The sequence below is a fragment of the Pinus tabuliformis genome, chromosome 8 (assembly GCF_031772625.1).
Source record: "Pinus tabuliformis cultivar Carrire ecotype Pingquan chromosome 8, CPIR1, whole genome shotgun sequence".
In the NCBI taxonomy this organism is placed as follows: domain Eukaryota; kingdom Viridiplantae; phylum Streptophyta; class Pinopsida; order Pinales; family Pinaceae; genus Pinus; species Pinus tabuliformis.
In genome coordinates this window covers 1,859,738,371-1,859,759,068 of record NC_142294.1, presented here as the reverse complement: position 1 = coordinate 1,859,759,068, position 20,698 = coordinate 1,859,738,371, and the positions used below count along the sequence as shown (strand labels likewise).

The 20,698-nt window shown below is 38.1% G+C and overlaps 1 protein-coding gene across 2 annotated transcripts; it reads right to left on the bottom strand.

The window, feature by feature from the left end:
• Window positions 1–4,944: 4,944 nt before the first annotated feature.
• On the bottom strand, window positions 4,945–19,252 carry LOC149243724 (uncharacterized). Of its 2 annotated transcripts, none has more exons than XM_089374607.1 (10): window positions 19,029–19,250; window positions 18,675–18,897; window positions 9,282–9,915; window positions 8,162–9,173; window positions 8,011–8,052; window positions 7,758–7,922; window positions 7,255–7,524; window positions 5,837–7,174; window positions 5,570–5,632; window positions 4,945–5,485 (listed from the first exon to the last, which is right to left on the bottom strand). In XM_089374607.1, exons 3-10 carry the CDS (start codon window positions 9,770–9,772, stop codon window positions 5,024–5,026), a joined length of 3,843 nt encoding a protein of 1,280 aa, XP_089230733.1. In that variant the 5' UTR covers window positions 9,773–9,915; window positions 18,675–18,897; window positions 19,029–19,250; the 3' UTR covers window positions 4,945–5,023. The 2 variants fall into 2 exon arrangements, with proteins under 2 accessions (XP_089230733.1, XP_089230734.1); XM_089374608.1 differs by having other exon boundaries at window positions 5,349–5,485; window positions 5,743–7,174; window positions 19,029–19,252.
• Window positions 19,253–20,698: the final 1,446 nt, after the last annotated feature.

Genomic DNA, 20,698 nt, shown 5'->3' with positions numbered 1-20,698 from the left:
ACGGAAAGTATATTGTTTCAGGAGTGGGCACAGTTGCTTTTCAGAGGGAGCATGGATCTCCTATCACCTTGACAGATGTGAAGTATGTGCCTGGATTGAAGAAGAACTTGGCATAGATCACGATATTGGAAGACCATGGCTATGATGTGTTTTTTAGTAAGGTAAATGTTTTCCTTAAACGCATCACCACGAGATAGGTGAAACAGGTTGGTTCACGAGTTAAGAACCTATATGCTCTTGAGGTTCAAGATGCATGCAAAGCCTTGAGGAGCAAGGAAAATGTTAGAGACTTGGTGGTTGAGAGGGAGAGTAAATTACCTCTCAACATGCAGCCCCAGAAGAAGTCTCAGACAATTGTGGAGAAGTGAGCAGAGGGATCACATGTAGCCATACCTCCAGGTGTGAGGTGGGGCAATGTGAAGTGATAGTCCCAAGAAGGCTGAAATTGGGCAGAGCCCATTGAGAGGTTTTATCTCATGGATCGTACCTTGCTACGGGAGCCCAAAGTACATAGTAGCGGGAGGAATCAGTGGGATTGATGTAGTCAGAGATCAAAGTGACAGAGGCTAGAGCAATCATATTTTGAAGAGCGCAGAGAAGGTTTGACAATAGTGCAAAAAGGCAGAGTTAGCAGAAGCGCAAAGTTTTCAGTTGATAGAGGCAATAACAATCAGAGACTTTAATGACATATGCATCATACTGATTCAGGTTGGATGTTTTTTTGTTTCTGAAATTGATGGAGCAAAAACACTAGAGAGAAGTGTTGCAGGCATAACATTCCAAAGCTTCACGATCGGGATCGAGTTGAATTCCTTTCTTGTTGAGAGGGAGTGTTGAAAATAGCAACAAGAAATGATAAAAATAGAATCCAGAATATTCCAATTTTAATTTGTCCTTGAATAAAAACTGTGAATTAAAATTCGAATTTAGTCTTACCAGCTCCTTGGAAATAATTAATTAATTCATTATGGATTAACTAGTTGGAGAAATTCAAGTTAGAAGTCTTTGTGAAGTCATGCAACAGTTATCCCTTAAATTAAGGAGATTATCCCTTAATTAAGGAGATAAGAGTGAGTTATATTTGAGTTGTAATTAGTTAAATCAGTTTACTAAGTTAAGCCCAGTTAAATTAGTTCCAAACTGTTTGAGGAACTCATTGTGAGTTATCAGTCAGTTAATGCATGCATGCACTCAACTAGTGTACTCCAGATAACTGAAGATTCCTTCATCAGTAACTCATGCATGTCTATTCTAGGAAAGACCCAGTTGAGCTAAATGTCAACGACAATGTACTATCAGTTGCATGTTTTCTCCTATAAAGAAAACTCATGCATGCAGTCAAGGAAAGGTTCCTTGAGGATTGCGTGGTTCTGACAGGGTGTGAGATCAGTGTGAGAGATCAGTGTTCCACTTGGTAACAGGAGGATCACCCAGGAGAAACTGCGCAAGGAAATAGGAGCTTGGAGGGTAGAAGAGAAGGCTTGTGAGAAGCTTTGTTTACTTGTGAGCATCTAGGAGGATTGTACTGAGAGTTGGCTAGCTGTGAGAGCTAAGGCTTTGTATAATTCTGATGTATTTCCACCTTGTCTGATAATACAGATAGTGGGGTTTTTAGCTGAGGCTTTCCCCTGAGTATTTTCTGTGTTTCATGTGCATTGATTCTTCTTCTTATGGTTATATGTGTTCAGCTTTGATTCAGCTAGATCTTTAAGCTTCCGCAAAGCAAATTAATAGTAGAAGTAGATTATAGTATTTTGCTTTAGTTATATTGCATTATCGGGTTAATCTAAAGTCATATTTTCTACAAGATCTTAGAGGTAGATTTGTAGAGAATTTGCAGAATTTCTACATGCCTCTCCACTCTCATTTTTCCCACTTCCTCTCCCACATAATCAATCCAACATTTGCTTCCTCTCCTTTTAGTCAAGTTGGCTTTTGCTTCCTCTCCCATCTAGTCAAGCCATATTTCATTTCCTCTATTATATAGTCTATCCAACTTTCATGTCCTCTCTTAAAGAACACGATGATGGAAAAAATATTTATTTATAAACCGAGAATAATTTTTCACCTGATGTTGTTTTTTTATTTCTCACCAAATTGAGGTATTTATTGCTCAAAAACTAAGGAGAGGAGGGCATGAAACAAACAAAACATCATTCAATTCAAGAACATCAATTGAAGGCATCTGGAAACTGATGGAGCCCATTCCCTTCATAGGATAAGTGGCATCATCACCCAACTCTAGTCGCATTCCTCCCTCTTGTTCTTGAAACTTGCTAAAGATATTCCTATCATAAGTCGGATATTTTGAATCACCATTGTATATATACCATCCAACATTGGACATAATGTTGGTTGAATTACAAGAGACCATGGAGAAGGTAGTCTCGTGCTTGGACTCTATTTTTTCCAATCTAGCTATAGTCTCTAAACTCCTTACAATACTTTTTTTCCATTACTTGGCCTTCTCTTTCTTCTTCTCTAGAAATTGGCTAGCAGAATGTCATTTCTAACAAAACTTGAAACATTTCATGTGACTAACCACATTCTTACCTTGGGTTTGAATATTCATCTTTCTTACCCTTTCTAGTTCCTCCTTCTAGACTATTTTGAATACCTATTTCACACTTAGATTAACAACATGCAAGACACATTTAGAGTAGCATACAAAGCTTTACTATGGGTCTTATTTTTGACACACATAATTATTAAAAGGGAACACTTTTGGAAGTTATTATTAATGAAGGATACCATTTCCATGTAGGATACTTTCAAACATGTAAGCAAGAATTGAGGTAGCATGAAGGTGCCAAAATTTGAGGCTCTTTTAGGGAGAAGTTACACAACTATCATTAGCGCACAAAGAGGACATTTCATTGGCAAAGTTAAATTCCTATCTTTTAGCACAGTATGTGAGTGTCTCAATGTAGGAGTTAGAAACCTATTTTGATAGGTATGAGAGAGATTTAGTGGGAGTGTTACACCTATTCCTATCAATAATTAAGATGGTTTATTGAGTGAGCTAACACACTAATAGTGAGGGTTCATTCATTAATGGGTTACACTCCTAGTTTTGGCACAGACATGGGGGTTAGATTTATGAAGGGAGTTACATCCAATTGTAGGCATGTTTGAGGGATTTGATATAAAGGAGAAAGAATCTATATAATAATGTATCACTAATGGAGAAGGGTTGGTCATTTTTCAGAGCCTTGGCATCTTTATCTTTGTTCCTTCTCATCTTTCTTTCTTCTTCGTTTGGAATTGTCTTTCTAGCTTGAAGGCTACACATGTATACAACAAATTTAGAGATTTTCCCAGTTTGGGACAATAGCTTCCTTTCCTATTGTAATCAAATCCAAGTTTTGAGATCATCTTTGTAACTTGTCTCAAGCCTGAAAATTGATTTGAGCCTTCATTGTGGATCGAAAATTCATTTGAGCCTTCATCATGGATCATAGACTGCTTTGGCATCTCTTTTCATTAAGAAAGAAATCTACATCTTCTTGGTAGTGGATTCATTTGTATGTGTGCATTAAAATTCGATCTTATGAATTCTTTCCCTACTTTTTAATAATCTGATCATCAAGTGAATTAGTTAGATTTTCTAAATTCTGCTTGCTAGTTTGATCTCTTTTTTAAACTCAATTTTCCCCTACAACAACTACTTGGAGGAAGTTGCATCATACAATATCTAGGTATAGACATCTACCATAAGCTCAATTGGAATTATTGCATTGAGAAAAGAGTAAATGGAGGTTGGAAAGCTTGTTATAGACTTGAAAACAATTGTAAGTTGGATAATATTTGGATATGGGAAAAAAATCCTCTTCAAGGCTTTTCTCACTCTCATTATTTTATATGGGTATGAGGTGTGGGATTGCAATCTATATAGAGAGTCATGGACCTAGGAGATTAAATAGAGCATTTTGTAACCTACATCCACCTCAAGATTAAAGGAAATACTCCCTACCTTATCCTCACGACTGAAACAAGCCTTTTCCCCATTGAAAGCATGGCTTTGACTAGGTATTTATGTATAAAACAATTATACAACTTGGAAACCAAAAGGTTTCTTAAAATTGCTTATAACTCTAGCCAAAACTCCCATCTTCAGCTCAAGTGAGGAGGACATAAGGATGCACAAGCTAGGCTGGCCCATTAGGGGATAAAGCAGGAGATCATCTTGCAAAATAATGATAATATTAAAATTATTATTAATTCAAAATTTTAGATGAATATGTAGGGTGATATAAATAGTTATAGGGAAAAAGAAAACTGAGATATTATAAGGAGGTGACCAACCCCAATCTTGAAAACCAAAATTATCTTTCTATCTTGAGTAGTGTTAAGAAGAAAATGAACATTTCTAAAGATAGAAACTAATTCTCATTAGCTCCTTAGTGAAACCGTGCATTGGAAAATTCCCAAAATGCCATGGGATGAAAGAGTTTGTCAGATGAAAAACACTCTCTTAAATTGTCAGTGTTATATTAACATTCCATATAATTTTCAAAATATATATCACACTAACAACCTTCTTGACCTTCTAAGTCAACACAACTATGGTGATTTGGGAATACTTCTCTCTCCTTTTTTTGGAGCATAGGAGTAAAATGTTAGGAAACTCCAATTACTCTCTTACCTTCTTATAAGTCAAATAGAGCTTATAAGTCTTAGTGAATGTTAATCATCATCATCATATATACACAAAAAAAAAAAAACAAAACCATAAAAAACATATATAATTAAATATATATCCATTTTATCATATAAATTATTCATATCCATTTATCATATAAATTAGATATAATTTATCACATCATCTTATCATATACATATAAATTAAATAAAAATATGGCTTCCAAAATTTTACAAAACTATCCATTGTCACTATTGTCTAGATGTAAAATCCTCAACCCGTGGGCAAGAAAATCCCCATGATGATATACAAAACAGTTTGGTACCGCTGGACGGCACTTCTTGTTATGTTAATTGGAAATACCACGGAACAAATGTATACTTATACAAATGCCATTATGAACTCTCTGCAAACTTGTGAAACATTAGTCTTCTTATCAACCCCCACTATGCATGCCATGTCTTTCTCCACTCTATGAGTACCACTCGCGTGGAGTGTTACATTGATTTTGCTATAAACACTGAACTCTTTAAACAAACGAGACTCGTCAGTCCACATAAATACATGTACACCTCTTCCACCTCTGCTTCCAATCCTGATTGAGTACTTCAGAGCTGATTCACGATGCGGTGAAGTAACCGGTGTAAATGTGACATTCAGCACGCTGTCATAGTGGGAGCTCGTCACGCTGTCATAGTGGGAGCTCGAGCTCATCAAGCACACCAATATTGCACCATGTAAACGCAAATCCACTGATTTATGGACAGGAAGCAATGAGGCAATATCATGCATCCAAAGATTAAACATCTCAGCAAACCGCAGCATGTCTCCTTCACTGAACATCTGCACAAATTCCATAAGTTGAAAGTAGCCATTATTACTTCAGTTCTAATAACTTTCCTGGTTTGAGGAAAATTAAACACCCACCTTGTAATTATCCGCTTTTCCACTAAAGATAGCACTTGATGGCACTTGGTGAGTAGGCGACCCCTGCACACATTTCCCAAATATCATTCAACGACAAAAATATAATGTATTGGTTTTAATTAGCACAAATTTGAACAGTTGTTCTCGCATGAATAAATATTGGATTAAAGTACCATGACATTGTAAAACTTTTTCATTATAATGAATGAAGGTTCCGGTCTTTTCTTCTGAAAAAAATATTGGATGTAATGAAGAACTTAGACTCACGAAAATTTCGCCAATATCTTCCCAGAAAAGCGTTTTGTCTGTTGAAATGTGGACAGAATTCAATCGTTCCCTCTGATTCAATCCTTGTATCCTCTGCAGCTCCCAACATTCCTCCGCTTTAATCTCTTCCAACGATTCAAGTCCTTCGATATTCAGCGTTTGTAGGTTAATACACCTATTTATGTTTAGGAATTTAAGATTTACTAGATTTGAAAGGCTTGTTAATGACTTCAGTTCACAGCAGTTTTGCAGGTTTAGGCTTACTAGTGCTGATGGCAAGGCATCGACGCGCATTAGAAACATATTTCCTGAAAGATCAATAGTTTCGAGCCTGGGGGTAACACAATCAGGAATGGATATCTGGGATATGAATGTGTTAGTCCAAATGAGATCTCTTAAAAAACGCATACCAACTCTGAAATGTATGTTTTGAGCATCCAAGTTCCCTTCATCCTGAAAACTAGAGCTATGTCTGGGACCACCATCTATAGCTAAAATTTTGATATTTGGGGCTGCAATTCCTTCCGGTGAGATTTGCTGTAGACCGGAGCACTGAATCAGAAACAGCTCTGTTAAGCCCTTCAAATTGGCTAGAGTGAGTGGTATTTCTTTTAATGCTCGGCTCCCTATTGTTATTTGTTCTAACTTGTCGAGCATTCCCAAGTTGTCAGGTAATTGTAATAAATTGGTTTCTAGTAAATTAAGATATCTTAAATGCCTTTGATATGGAATTCTCTCTGGCAAGCATTCCAATTTAGCGCAGCCTTTGAAGTCAACATACTCAAGCGTGGAGATTTCTCCCAAAATATGGAATGGGATTGATAGGTTGGAGCAGTATTGCAATGCTAAATATTGAAGTTGCACTAACTCAGAAAAGGTATTGGGCAATTCAGTCAGTCGAGAGCAGCCAGAAAGATCTAAATGTCTTAGGTTTGGAAGTTGGGAAAAATCGATTGGAAGTGATCGCAGGAATCTAAGATTATTCAGCACTAGCTTTGTCAAAGTAATCATGCCATTAACCACCCTTTCTAAAAAGCCATGAAAAGAAAATTCAGGGGGACTTAATGAACTCTGCCCTGAAGATTCAGTGGTCCCAGACCGGGGAGTTAATGAAAGCTGCCTTAAAGATTCTGTGGTCTTAGAGTGGGGAATTAATGAACTCTGCCCTGAAGATTCAGTGATCCCAGACCGGGGAGTTAATGAAAGCTGCCTTGAAGATTCTGTGGTCCAAGGCTGGGGAATTAATGAACTATGCCCTGAAGATTCTGTTCGCTTCACCATAGTGGACCTATTTGGCTGCCGTGACCTCAAAGTACGCGGTCGCGTGGAAGACAGATCCTGCAAACCACATATAATTTATTAATTTCATTTAAGGCGAAACAAAGTGAACGACAATATGCTCACCGAGATCTGCGTACCCTGACTCTACCGGAACCTTGAATTTCCAAAACTCTTAATTTTAGCAGAGACGTGGGGGGCAGAAAGCGCAAGGATGAGTGGCTCCACAAGCGAAGCCATACTAACTCTCCCAACATTTTCAGCCACCCGAAATGCCACATATCTTCAAAACCTGCATGTTCAGCTACAAAAAGACGCACACCTTCCGCTCTAATATTCCGTAGAGTAAACAACGATCTATCGCAACCTTTCCAGGACCTGATCCCCCGTATCTGTAAGCTTCCTGTGGCCTGACAACGATATTCAAGACAGGGAAAATGTAACTGTTATTTGTTTTTTTATACAAATTAAAATAATTTTTTATATATAGTTAAAATATTTAAAAGTTTTTGTTTTATTTTAAAAATAATAATAATTAAAAATAATTTAACTATTTTTAAAAATAAGTACTATCATAATCAAAATCAGCAAATATACAATCAAATAATTTTTTCATAATAAAAACATGACGAAAGACACATACCTGCCCTCGCAAAATATCCAGATCATCTGAGGAGATAAGGCGTAGTGGGTTAAGCGTTGGAAACCTGCGACACTCTTCTCGGGCAATATGTCTTGCGAATTGCTTGACTTGATCGTGCATTGTAATCGATAGGCGGATATAATCGTATCCAATCTTCTCAAAAAACTGTTATTGCAAATATAAGAATGAGAATTTAAAAGACAAGGATCATAAAACTGTTAGGGTGACTGCGCAAAAAGAACTTAATTCTTACATGAGGTTTCTGTTTTATCTCCACCAACTCGCCACGAATCATCTGCACATCATAAACAAATTTCACAAGGCAGTTTTGGGGCATTTTCTTTTAACACGACAAAGATTAATGAACACTGGTGTCACTGCGCTGAAAAAAACGTAATTCTTACCACGGGTTCCTCATTCCGCGCCCAGTAATCCTCCAAGTGCACATCATACTCAAAGTTCACAAGGCATTTTTGACGTAGACTTTCAAGATGGTCCCCAATTCTGTTGTTGCCATGTAATCCTTCCAAGACTCGAATAGCTAATTCCTTCTCTTCTCCAACCAGAAAACATCCGATGTCCAAAAATACCTCCTTCTCTTCAGCATCCAGAGCCTCGTAACTCACTTTGAACGACTCTATTATTTGGTTTGGCGGTGTTGTACACAACTTTTCCAACTGCCGCTCCCAGTACTCTTTCTCGCACCGAACAGATAAGAGTCCTCCCAAAACTTTCAAGGACAGAGGCAATCCCCCACAAATTTTCAAGAACTTCTCAATCAAATCGTCGAGCTCTTCAGATGGTTTAGATTGACAAAAAGCATGCCGGCAGAAGAGTTCTCGGGCATGATTTTGATGCAATGCTTTTACATCATATACTAGAGCGTTTACAGAGGAGCGTCTGAGTACATCCTTATCACGAGATGTGATCAGTATGAGGCTCCCAGATGCCACGGCATCCACATCCAGCAGACTCTCTATGTGATCTAGATTATCAACATCATCCAGAACAACAAAAACTGGCCGCAGACGTGGTAAGTTGTCGTGTAAAATACGTTTCCCTTGAGAGATACTGTGAATGTGGTGCGGATTATAGTTACCCAGCAGATCCCGAAGAAGTTTCTGCTGCGAAGATCGCAAACCCTTTTTTCTGACTTCACATATACTTGATCTGCTAAAATCGGGGCGTCTCAAGTTGTAGAGATGTTTGGCCAGAGTTGATTTTCCTGCGCCGACCATTCCGGCAATCCCCACAATCATAGTAGTGTTTGAATGGCCAAATTGCGGAATTTCTTTTTGAAAATCTTCAACGGCTTGGTCGAGGCCGACTGGGTATTTGGCGACTTCTATGGCTTCCCGTCTATATACCTCTTGTAATACACTATCCACAATTTCCTCCACGATGTCCCCATAGTCACTGAATGGAACAGCAAATCATTAGGGTGGTGTTAGAACCGAATTGATAAAATCCAAAGTTATCAATAAATATGCTTCAAGGTTAGTAATAAATGAAGTGTGAATTCACCTTTCATTCGTTTTAAAACGCAGGCCAGCAATATGGGAGGCATCGTTCAGGGCTGTCTTCCATTTCTGCAACACTTCCATGGCCACTCTACCTTTGTGTTGGTGTTTTTCAAAGGCGTCTGCATAACGCCCGCTCTCAATGTAACGAAGGTCCAAAGGCTCAACGTCGGAAAAAACGGGAATAATCTTGGTGTTGCGCTCATGATGTGATCTCAAAATCATACACAATTCATCCAAACACCAACTTGATTCAGGATAACGACCAGAAAATATGGTAACGTGAACTGAGGCAGTCTGGATGGCGCCGATGATTGCAGGGGAGAGAGCATCTCCCGTGTCAATCTCCTTTTCATCGAGGAAAACCCGTATGCCGTATCTAGTGAGGAATTTGTAGATGAGGCTGGCAAGTGTCTTCTTGACATCAGGTCCCCTGTGATTTATGAACACCTGGTATGGTACCGCCACTAGCACTGTGTCTGGCACTTGCTCCATGGATGAAGGGAACACTTCGTGCGAGAGAGAAAGATCGATATGCGACTCGGAAAATGGCGAACGGTATTTAAAATAATGGATTTTCCGCCAGCGTAAAAGAGAGCATATACGTTAGGGAAGGTAGCCGTATGTCTGGTAGTCAGCTGTTCATAGGCATCATGTGAGAGTTAGGATATTATCTTTTGTATCGATGTAACTATAATCAAATACTAAATATAACCGCAGCAACAGAAGTACATTACAAACGAGAAACTTAAATGAAGGCACACATAACCATATAAGAAAGCAGTAATTGTGGGTTCGATGAATCTTCAACCTAAAGTTTAGCGATTAGGTTAGGAAGACAACATTCTTGCCTTCCATAATTGATTGTGAATTCAATCTTTTGTGTTGGTTTTCTTTTCAATCTAGTTAAAGACTTTACATTGCTATCAAAGTTTCAAATTTAAAAATGTTCATATTTTATTTTAAGTTTAGATTTTTCAAACATAAATTAAAATTTAATCAAAACTTCAAAAACCATCCATAATTATGAATTTTCATTAATTTAAAATTTAAAATAATATATATTAAATATTAAATAAATAATTCATTATATTATAGCTAATATAATTAATGGTAGAACGAAATATCTAATATAAATAGCTGTAAAATTAAAAAGTATTTTCTTTTCTTAAAATTTATTCTTATAAATAATATATCATTTTTTTTATTAATAATATATTAAATTCATATTAATTATCAATGGAGAACTATTTTAACTCTTTTATACATCAAGCTAATTTAATTATAATTATATTTAATAATTTTACTCATATATATATATATATATATAACTTAATAAAAATAAAAATACAAATAAAAATGGTTAAACATTGTTAAATTTATGATAAATATTATTGTAATTAATTTAATTTATTATGAACCTAAACTGGATAGGGTGAAAAAATTGAAATTTATTAAAGAACTTTCAACCAAATTCAGCTATAATTTGGAAGAACTATGGGAGAAATTGCACAGGGTTGAAAATAATATAAGAGAATATTGAATAGGAAGTTCTCGGAACTTGTGTGGCATGACTTCTGATGATCAAACTCTTTCGACTCTCTACTAACCTGGTCATCACCCATATCATTCATCCGTCGAAACTTTGCTGGAAATACTAAGCGTCTAAAATGATCGAGTGTTGTGAAAAAGGAGCAGGAACGGGGCTATTCATTGGAACTCAAAGGCACTTCGATTCATATAAGCATCGGAAGCGTTGCCCATTTGGAAAAATTGAAGGTTTGAGAGTCTGCCATTTTTCTAGGGCAAGCTATCTAAGTGGTTTGTTGGCCAAGACCAACGCCATTTGATACAGGGCAATTTCCCTTCTGCTCCACTAAGCAGTGGTTGCTACTTCACATTATATTCGGAGATAGTAAGGGTGACTATGTTGGCTTTCCTTGCTTTCAGAATGGTTATTTTTCATAAACATACAGAGAGTCTTTCAGTGGGCAGGGGAATTTTGTGTTTCTTTCCTCTGAAATTTTCAATATGCATGCAATTGCATATATATATATATATATATATATATATATATATATATATATATATATATATATATATATATATAATGCATTTTCAATTAGAATAAAACAATATACAAATAGATTTACTCTAAATTCTGCAGAAATGAAAAGGACAATGTTGGACAAACACTTACTGGCTACCAAACCATATTTGTGTATGTTGATCCGTGGTGTTTGGGCGCACAGGACAAATGCGTTGCTTGGATCTTAATTGAAAAAGAATACAAAGAGGGCTTTCTAGATCATATTGAAATCAACTAGGGTGCCACTCATCTGGTTCAATGGCTCGACTTCTAGGGGGTTCCTTTCGGTGTATTTACTGCCACCATATAGGTCATCTTCTGGCGTAATGTCCACAACAACTAGGCGGCAGACATAGGACTCATCAACGCTATCATCATGATATGCCGGGAAAAAATGATTCTCATCTTTTTGTTTCTCCACGTAGCTGGTATGAGACACCTCCTCCCAGACGTAGCCCCCTTCAATCTACATGTATTTCAAATCCTCCTTTTTTTTGTACATCAGGGTGTTAAACCGAATATCTTTGCACATATTAACACCCTCTTCCCCCGGATCTTCGGATGGGTCTGGCGTTCCTCTGACTAACGCCACCTCACCTCCTCCTCCTGATAAGAGCCCTCCTCCACTCGGTGACTATCCTCCTTCATGTCCCACATCATATCATCTGACGTCACGTGATGAGCCCTCATCTTCACACATCTTGTATATCCCCATGTCATCTCCTTCACGTGACACATCCCGCCCACTGGCAATTGGAATATGACCTACATCACCACTTTCACTGCGTAAATCACCCACTAATTCAATTGACAACAATCTGGACTTTGTTCTGCAGAAGAGGACACTAGATCTTCGCACTTTCACCATTCACAAGCCACCTGACTCTTCATCTCCCCGTATCAGTCCCTCCTCTGCTGGGAATATCATTGTACGTCGCAAACAAAATTGCGATAGTCGACATTTTCGAGGTCTCTCTTAGCCTCACTTGTTCAGTCTTGCTGACCCTTCTTCCCTCATTGATGTTCCTATCGCTGGTTCTTCCCCCCTCGGGCCCTTAGAGCACAAACGCCCGCTCATGTTTCAACATTCATCCTCTCTTAATATCCGGGGTTTGGGGGCCGCTCCTAAATATTTGGCCCTCAAGGCGCTTTTCTCTTCTCTTCGTCCATATATTATTCTATTGCAGGAAACTATGCATGCAGTTCCATAGGTGGTTAAGTACATTAAGAGGATGCTTCTTGCTTGGCACATGGTGACCACTAATGTTGATGGCCTCTTGGGGGGATTGGTGGTTATTTGGGATCCAAAATGGGTTAACGTTAAATCCTTTTCATGTTTTGCTAGCATCTTTTTCGCGGGGCACATTCGTGGCCTACAGGGTAAAGTTCATATATTAAATGCATATGCTCCATATAGAGATCACGTCTCCTTCTGGGATCACTTGATTGGTTCAGAAATTCTTGATCTTGCTTCTCTTATCATTGCAGGGGATTTTAATTTTACAATCGGTCTAAATGAGGTATGGGGGTGTTCTCGAAGGGTGGATGCACTGGCTGACTGAATGAAGGAGATCATTTTCGAGCACAATCTTGTTGATATTTTCCCTTCCACACTTTCACCAACTTGGGATAATGGCAGATCTGGGGATGCATATGTTGCAAAGCGGTTGGATCGTTTTCTCATGCATGAACAGATTGTTGAGCGGCTCGGGATGGTCCATTCTGAAGTGGTGTGTAATCATATCTCTGATCATCGGCCTATCGCCCTTCACTGGAGGAGGGGAGACTATAGAGGCGGGATTCCCTTTAAGTTTAATCGGGTTTGGCTTGATGACCTAGATTTCAATTTCCTTGTGCGTGATGTCTGGAATCGTGATGGGATTTGATCCTGCTCCCCTATGATGCATATTCAGGAGAAGCTTAAGACCCTTTGGATGGAGGTTAAGGCATGGGAGAAAAGAAAACGTAGGCATATGATTAAAGAGCTTGATGACATAACTAAAGCATTACAGGACATCCACCCACACCTCCTTGAGCATAATATTCCTGTTCATATCAGAAACCGCATACACGCTCCTGAACTCAAAAAGAAGCAACTTCTGCTCATCAAAGAGACCACCTAGCAACTAAAGAGCAAGGTCATCTGGCTTCGAGAGGGGGGCAAAAATACAAAAAAAAATCACAGATATGCAAACTTCTGGAGGAAGGTAAACTCTATTTGGGAGATTAATGATGCGACTGGCACTAAGGTTCAATCGCAGCAAGATATTTGCAAAGCTGTTGTTCAACATTTTCATAATGCATACCGACAACAAGATCTGGACTGTCTGGAGGATCAACTTTGGGGTGTGGAATTATTTCCAATCATGTTTGATGAGGCTGCTAACTCGACTCTTTTTAAACCTGTTTCAGAGGAAGAAATTCTAGGTGTGCTAAAATCTTTCAAGGGGGATAAGAGCCTCGGACCTGACAGGTGGACAGTGGAACTTTTCACTCATTTTTTTTACCTCTTCAAACAGGATCTTATGGACATGGTTGAGGAAACCAAAACTAGTGGATATATACACCCTCATATAAACTTACATTGCTCTTATTCTAAAAAGGTCTCCATCCACCACCTTCTCGAAATATAGACCTATTTCTCTATGCAATCTTATCTACAAGATCATCTCTAAAACTATCCCAAATAGGATGAAGCACACACTGTCCAAGTTTATATCTCCTCAACAGTTCGGGTTCCTCAGAAATAGACAGATCCATGATGTTGTGGTGATTGCCTGGGAATGTATACACTCTTTCCACCATAAAAAATTAAATGTTGCTATAATGAGAGTTGATCTACAAAAGGCTTTTGATTCTCTTGATTGGGGCTACCTGAGGCTAGTCCTTTACAAAATTGGTATTCAAGCGGAACCTGTAGAGTGGATTATGGCTTGTGTCTCAAATGTACATTATGTGGTTGTTGTAAATGGCTATCCTTCAGATTTCTTCAAGGCGGGGAGGGGTCTTAGACAAGGCTTCTCACTATCTCCACTTCTCTTCATCTTGGCTATTGATGAGCTGAGCCTTCACATACAAAAACCTATGGCAGAAGGGCAATTTCAAGCATTGCATATGGGGTGGGATATATATATTTCGCATAGTTTCTTTGTTGACGATGTCCTCATCATGGGGATACTTAACAGGTTTTCGTGGCTCTATCTTTTTAATATTTTTGCTAAGTTTGGAAATGCCTATGGTTTGCTCATGAATGTCCAGAAATCCATCGTTCTCCATGACATATGTGATGAGGAGATTATCACATACATAAAAAGATTATTTGGTGTGGCTTTCGAACCATTGACGGGGGAATCTGAAATACCTCAAATTTCACATCAAGCCCTATAGCTATAAAGTCAACGACTAGATGTGGCTCGTAGATCGTTTCTATAAGAAAATATTTGGTTGAGAGTTCAGATGCTTATCTTTGGGAGGCTGAATCACCCTGACACAGGCTGTGATCACTCAATTGGGAGTGTACTGGGCACACTTATATCATTTTCCCCTCACCATTATAAAAAGACTCAACAGGATTACGACAAACTTCATCTGGTCTAGTATGAAAAATCAGAACAAATACCACCTTGCCAAATTGGACCACCTCACTCTTCCAAAGCGTCTGGGTGGCTGGGGTATTCTGAATCTGAGAAGATTTGGCTAGGCACTATTACTTAAATCTATGTGGAGAGGGATTTTCGGTGATGGCACCTGGGGTATGATCATTCGGCACAAGTATTTAAAGAACTTTGATTTCTCTGTCTGGATGTGACGCGGAAGTATTGGGATCACTACAGGATCAACAATTTGGCTCAGTTTCATCAAAATTCACCGCTGCTTCCTACTACAACTGGCATGGAAACTGGGTATTGGCCACTGCATTATCATTGGTTTGGATCATATTCAGGGGATTGATGTTGCCTCCAATATATCAGATGATCTCATATATTGTTTAAATAGTCACAACATCTTCTTCTGGCATCAGGTTATTTCATCACGACAAGATAGATGTCCTATCTGGAAAAGGGCTTTGGAACTGAGACTAGACGGGTAGATGGCGAGAGAATGGGAACATATTAGATCTAACATGCAACTTGCTAGAGTTTTCCCTGTGGTTGAAAGGGACCAGATTTCCTGGACTGGAAAAATGAAGGAAGGTGGTCATATGGTGGCTGACACATATTTTTCTCTCTGTCGTCAGGAGACATTACATCCTGAGGTATGTTGGTTCACAATCCTCTCAAAATGAAATTCTCCCATTAATATTATTCTTTTCCTTTGGCTAGTATGGAAAAATAAGAATCTCACGTGGGAAAACCTCTTGAAGAGGCATTGGTAAGGGTCGGGTTTTTGTGTTATTTGCAGGGTTGTGGAGGAGAACAATTTACACTTATTCTTACTTTGTCATAAGATTATACAACTTTAGCAAAAACTTGTTGTTTACACTGGTTTCCCATATCAACAATTTGATCATATCTCTCACTGCTTAAGTTGGTGGAGCAAACAACAACCTACATGGTGCAACATTCCCCTTAATTTCTTCTGGGAGATCTGGAGATGGAGAAACAACATAATCTTCAACAATCTCAGAGATTCTGAATCGCAGGTTCTGGAGTGCATCATATTGGGTTTCTCTATTGGCACTCTACAGGGTAAAGGACCGAAGGATACCATTCATAAACCAACTGGCCCAAAGTTGGTCTACTTGGTTGGCTATTTTGACATAGCTTCACAAAGGAATAGGTGTGGATGCGGCTTCTTGATTGCCTATTCTTTGGAATAAGAATTTTGGGTTCACTGGGGTGCTGGCTGCAGCAAGAACACGAAGGCAGAAGTTATGGCACTCTGGGGACTTCTATGGTTCTCTAGATATCTGAACATCCCTACTATGCATATATTTGGGGATTCCAAGATTCTCATTGATTATGTTCTGGGACAAGCGCAAATTTACCAACCCACGCTCCAAGGATGGCTATTCCAAGTTCAACAACTTTGGATTTCTTTTATGGGCTCAACGATTGAGCACATTGGAAGGGAGTTCAATCAATCCACGGACAGACTCTCGAAGAGGGGGTTACTAGATGAGTTGGACGGGATGCACATTGAGATCAAGATGGAGGATTATATTATGGATGTTGGGGTAATACCTCTTCCTGGATAACTTCTACATTTGCTGAAAACTCTCATATGATTATACTGGCAGAATATCTTAGAGTATCTTCCGAGATATATTATGTTTGTCAAGACTTTTTATTTTCTTTTTGTGTTTTTCTCTACTGTATATATATACTCTCATTATAAGCTTAGGACTGCAAATAAAATTAGTTTTTGCTATGCTCGCACACATTCTAGGCATAGTGCTCTATATGTTTGGTCATGTCAGTATGTCATCGATTCTGGACCGCATCAATGACTTTTGATGATATTGTATATATCAACACACTGTTATCCTCTCTATATGTATTACTCATATTTTGATGAATATAATGCTTTTTTTGTACCAAAATATGAAAGTAGCACTCTATGACCATATTAAACAACAAAGGTGGCATTATATTGCATATGTTTTGTTGCTAAACACAAAGTAGCATACTACCATGTATTTTCTTTGTAAAACAACAAGAATAGAAGGTAAATGAAATACACGCTGATTATTTATCTAAAGCAGTGATATGCAAGTTTAATGGTTTTTGCCCAAACCGGAAGCCCTTCGTCAATGGATTTACTCCATATGGACAGAAAACTGCAATCTCCATCTTTGTTCAAAAGAGTTTTTGTTATCAAATTCGACACAGTAAAGAACAAGGAATATGCATTCAATGAGGGACTATGGTTTTGGGGTAATGCTTGCCTTTTTATGACATCTTGGTTCCCGGAATTTGACCCAAACACGATGGTGGTTTCCGAACACGATGGTGGTTTTCAAAATGCCAGTGTGGGTAAAATTATATAACTTACCTCTGCACTTTTGGCACTTCAAGGTATTAGAAGGCATCAGCAATGCCTTGGGGAAATTCTTAAAAGAAAACAATGAGCACCTATCCAAGGATATCTATACATTTGTCAGGATCTGTGTAGAGGTTGATCTCAATCAAGGATTACCAGATCACATCCTCTTACTTCACAACGAAAAGCAATGGGCCTAGCCACTTGATTATGAAAACACCGCCTTCTGATGTCGTGTATGTCGTCAAACTTGTCATCTACAAAGTGTGTGCCCACAAAACAAAAAAGATAGGAAAAGAAGACAGCCACCAAAGCCGAAAGGCTGGCAATTTTCAGCCACATGGGCAGATGACATAGAAGAGGGAAAAAACACAGAAACCACCAATATATATCAAGAAGCAGAATATCTAGGAAATAACCCATAACTCAGGAAAAAAAGCATTCCACACAACTTACAGAATGAAGAAAATCAGATTGAATATGCTATAGATCCAAAGACAACCAATCCCATCAACAATGTGAGAAACACACCCCAGGGCAAGAAATTGGAGGCAGCAAGCGAGCATACTCTACAGAAAGCTCAGAGTCTGAAAAAGAAACCCTGGCTGCCACAAACGAAGCACAAATGGCTATTGTAACAGCCACGCCCAACAATGAAAGTTGGCGGAAAGTGGAAAAACAGAAAGATAGGAAAGCATACATAGACAGTAAATTATTTTTAGATCCTGTTTCTAGCGAAACAAGTTTTGATAAAAGCATATGCTGTTACAGTGTCTACAACATGTAATTTTACTCAATATGAATAAAATTATCATTTTTCCATGAAATAAAAAATAGCAAAAGAAGAAACCGAAATTAGAACACATATCTTAATCCTCGAATGTATATGTAATCTAGTTTTATCACGCAATATATGATGCATTTGATTAAAACCATAAAAAAGTTATCAAAATACGTAAATCAGAATGAAACAGTTCACAAAGAGGTTTATTTTAAAATTTCCCAAAATAGCTGCGGGGAACCGAACCACCAAGTGGCAAATAGTCTCAAACAAACCCATGTAGCATTCTATTCCGATGTATTTTCTCGCTGGACAGCAATCAGAAGTAAAGAAATCAAGGTAACCCATTTTTCAGTTAAACACGCAGATCGACATCAGATTCCACAACTTCCAAGGCTAATGGTTAAATACTGAATAACGCAGCCATCTATGTCAAAATGGAAATAAATACCAACAAGCCGTTCATAAAATTTAAATTTAAAACAGCAAAATGTGCGAATCTGCCCTGAAACGAAGCAATTCTGAGGGTTTATCTTAGCACTAACCAAAATTAAATCCAAGGGTGCTGATGAGCGCCTTGTTGCAGCTGATTAGCGAAAACAGAGGAAATGACAGAGAAACTTAAAGATCCGATCGTTCCCAGCTGAAACCCCGTGCTCACTGTCACGTTTGCTCTGTATTATCGCTTTGCTGTTTGCAGTGACCACTAATGCGCCGAGATTGTCAAAACCCCATGGAGGCCGCCAGCATAGTTCACCTTGAAGTACACTGAAATGAACGGCATTTCTCAAAATCCAGAATGAAAAAACAGTAACGAGAATTCTTGAAGACAGAAAGATACCAGAGATGAAGAAAAAATAATAAAAGGCGTAGCAAAGGGATTCGTAGCCGCGACCTACCGATGCAATGCACAGTCAAAACCCTGCCGGGAGAAGCCCTGGCGAACTTCAGAAAGAAATTCAATAGTGCGAAACCTGTGAGTGCCAGAGGTGTCCTTCTAAACCGTGTTTTGGAGTGCGTGGAGGGACTCGATTGCGGGCTGATATAAAGGAATGACCCGCCTTCAACTACTTCGAGGAAGTTGTCCACTGATAAGCGCACTTTCCAGGAGCTTTCCCAATTATTAATTTTTCGAAGGAGAATAATTGCTTAAATTCCACATATTTCCAACAACCCTTGCGACTTTGAAGGATTAAACTGGAGTTAAACATAGTTAATTACACAAAGCTATAAGCGTTCGGATATGTTGGCTAAGTTGTGTAAAAGGCTCTCTTCGTGGAAAGAGAAGAGAAAACTCCAAGAAACAACTTAATGCACGACTTTGTCAACGTCTCAACTAGCTATGAATATCTCTCGACCCTTCTTGGAAATACCAGGCTAGGCTTATATATTCTCATAAACAATGGAAAAAACTTTACAAAATTACTTTGGTCGAGATTACCCTTCAACTCATGAACTTCGTAGAACCTCTCCACTCTGTAGTGTTTACGAGACAAAGTTGTTCCAAGAAATTCTTAGTTGATTGAATTTGGAGAAAATTCTAAGAAACTACTTGTGAATTAAGTATAAGATATAGTGAGTGAACGATGTTGACCAATTAATTAGTTTGAAAGATAATTTTAGTTAATTTATTATGTATATATTAATTGAAAGATAATTTTAGTTAATTTATTATGTATATATATATTTTTTAATTTATTATGTATCTTTTCTTTTCCTTTTTTAAATATAAAAGAACATTATGAATTATGTAAGAGTTTTTGGTAGTCATTTTGACCAATTAACTTGTTTGGTGTAGCTTTATTCAAAATATGTTAAAAAAAATATAGAAATTTATTAGCAAAGAACCAATTACAATTTGTGAATTTTGTAGTATATGAGAATAAAATACAAGTTACATAGTGACACTTTTAATAATATTTTGTGTGAGTAAGAATATTTTATAGTGGTTACACTTTTGATAGCATGGGTACCCATTGGTCCCCTAAAATTTAAAAAAAGTGACATAGGGCATCAGAGTTTATCAAAACAAATGGCTAGTTCAAAATAGACTCAATAGACCAAGGAACTACAACCTAGACTTATGTCAAAAAGATTTGACAGAGTGGTTGTGTAACAACACTAGCAACATTTGCATAGTATAAGCAAAGGACATAAAGAATTGGTGCAGAGGCATTATAAGGGGGTCTACTTTAGCACCATCTTTAGAAAGAGTGATAGGATCGACCTTGGATAGACTAGTACCTTCAGCAGGTGTTGTCTGCAAAAAGTCTCTAAGAGGCGAACTTGCAATATGTTTCCATGTTTTTTTAATGAGCCACCCCAATAATGTAGAGTTGAATATGTTTTGCTTCTATAACAAGTCCATGCGCTTTTTAGACCCTGTTGTTCCTCTTCCCAATTGATGGCCTTAGCTACCATCAATTTTGTACGCCAATATAGTTGTTTGGTCTTTCATAGCTTGGTGTCCCAAGACCTTGAGGATATGTGTAATGCCTCCACCCACATTTGCCCACTTTCACCAACTTTCTCGAGGTAAACATGAGATGAGGGTCACTATGATTAGACT

Excerpts from the sequence above, each read along its gene's own strand:
- LOC149243724 (XM_089374607.1), bottom strand. The coding sequence starts at position 9,772 with ATGGAGCAAGTGCCAGACACAGTGCTAGTGGCGGTACCATACCAGGTG. Across the intron at positions 7,175-7,254 it reads AAGGTTCCGGTAGAGTCAGG|GATCTGTCTTCCACGCGACC; the intron begins GTACGCAGATCT and ends TGTGGTTTGCAG. Across the intron at positions 5,486-5,569 it reads GAAAAGCGGATAATTACAAG|ATGTTCAGTGAAGGAGACAT; the intron begins GTGGGTGTTTAA and ends GAATTTGTGCAG.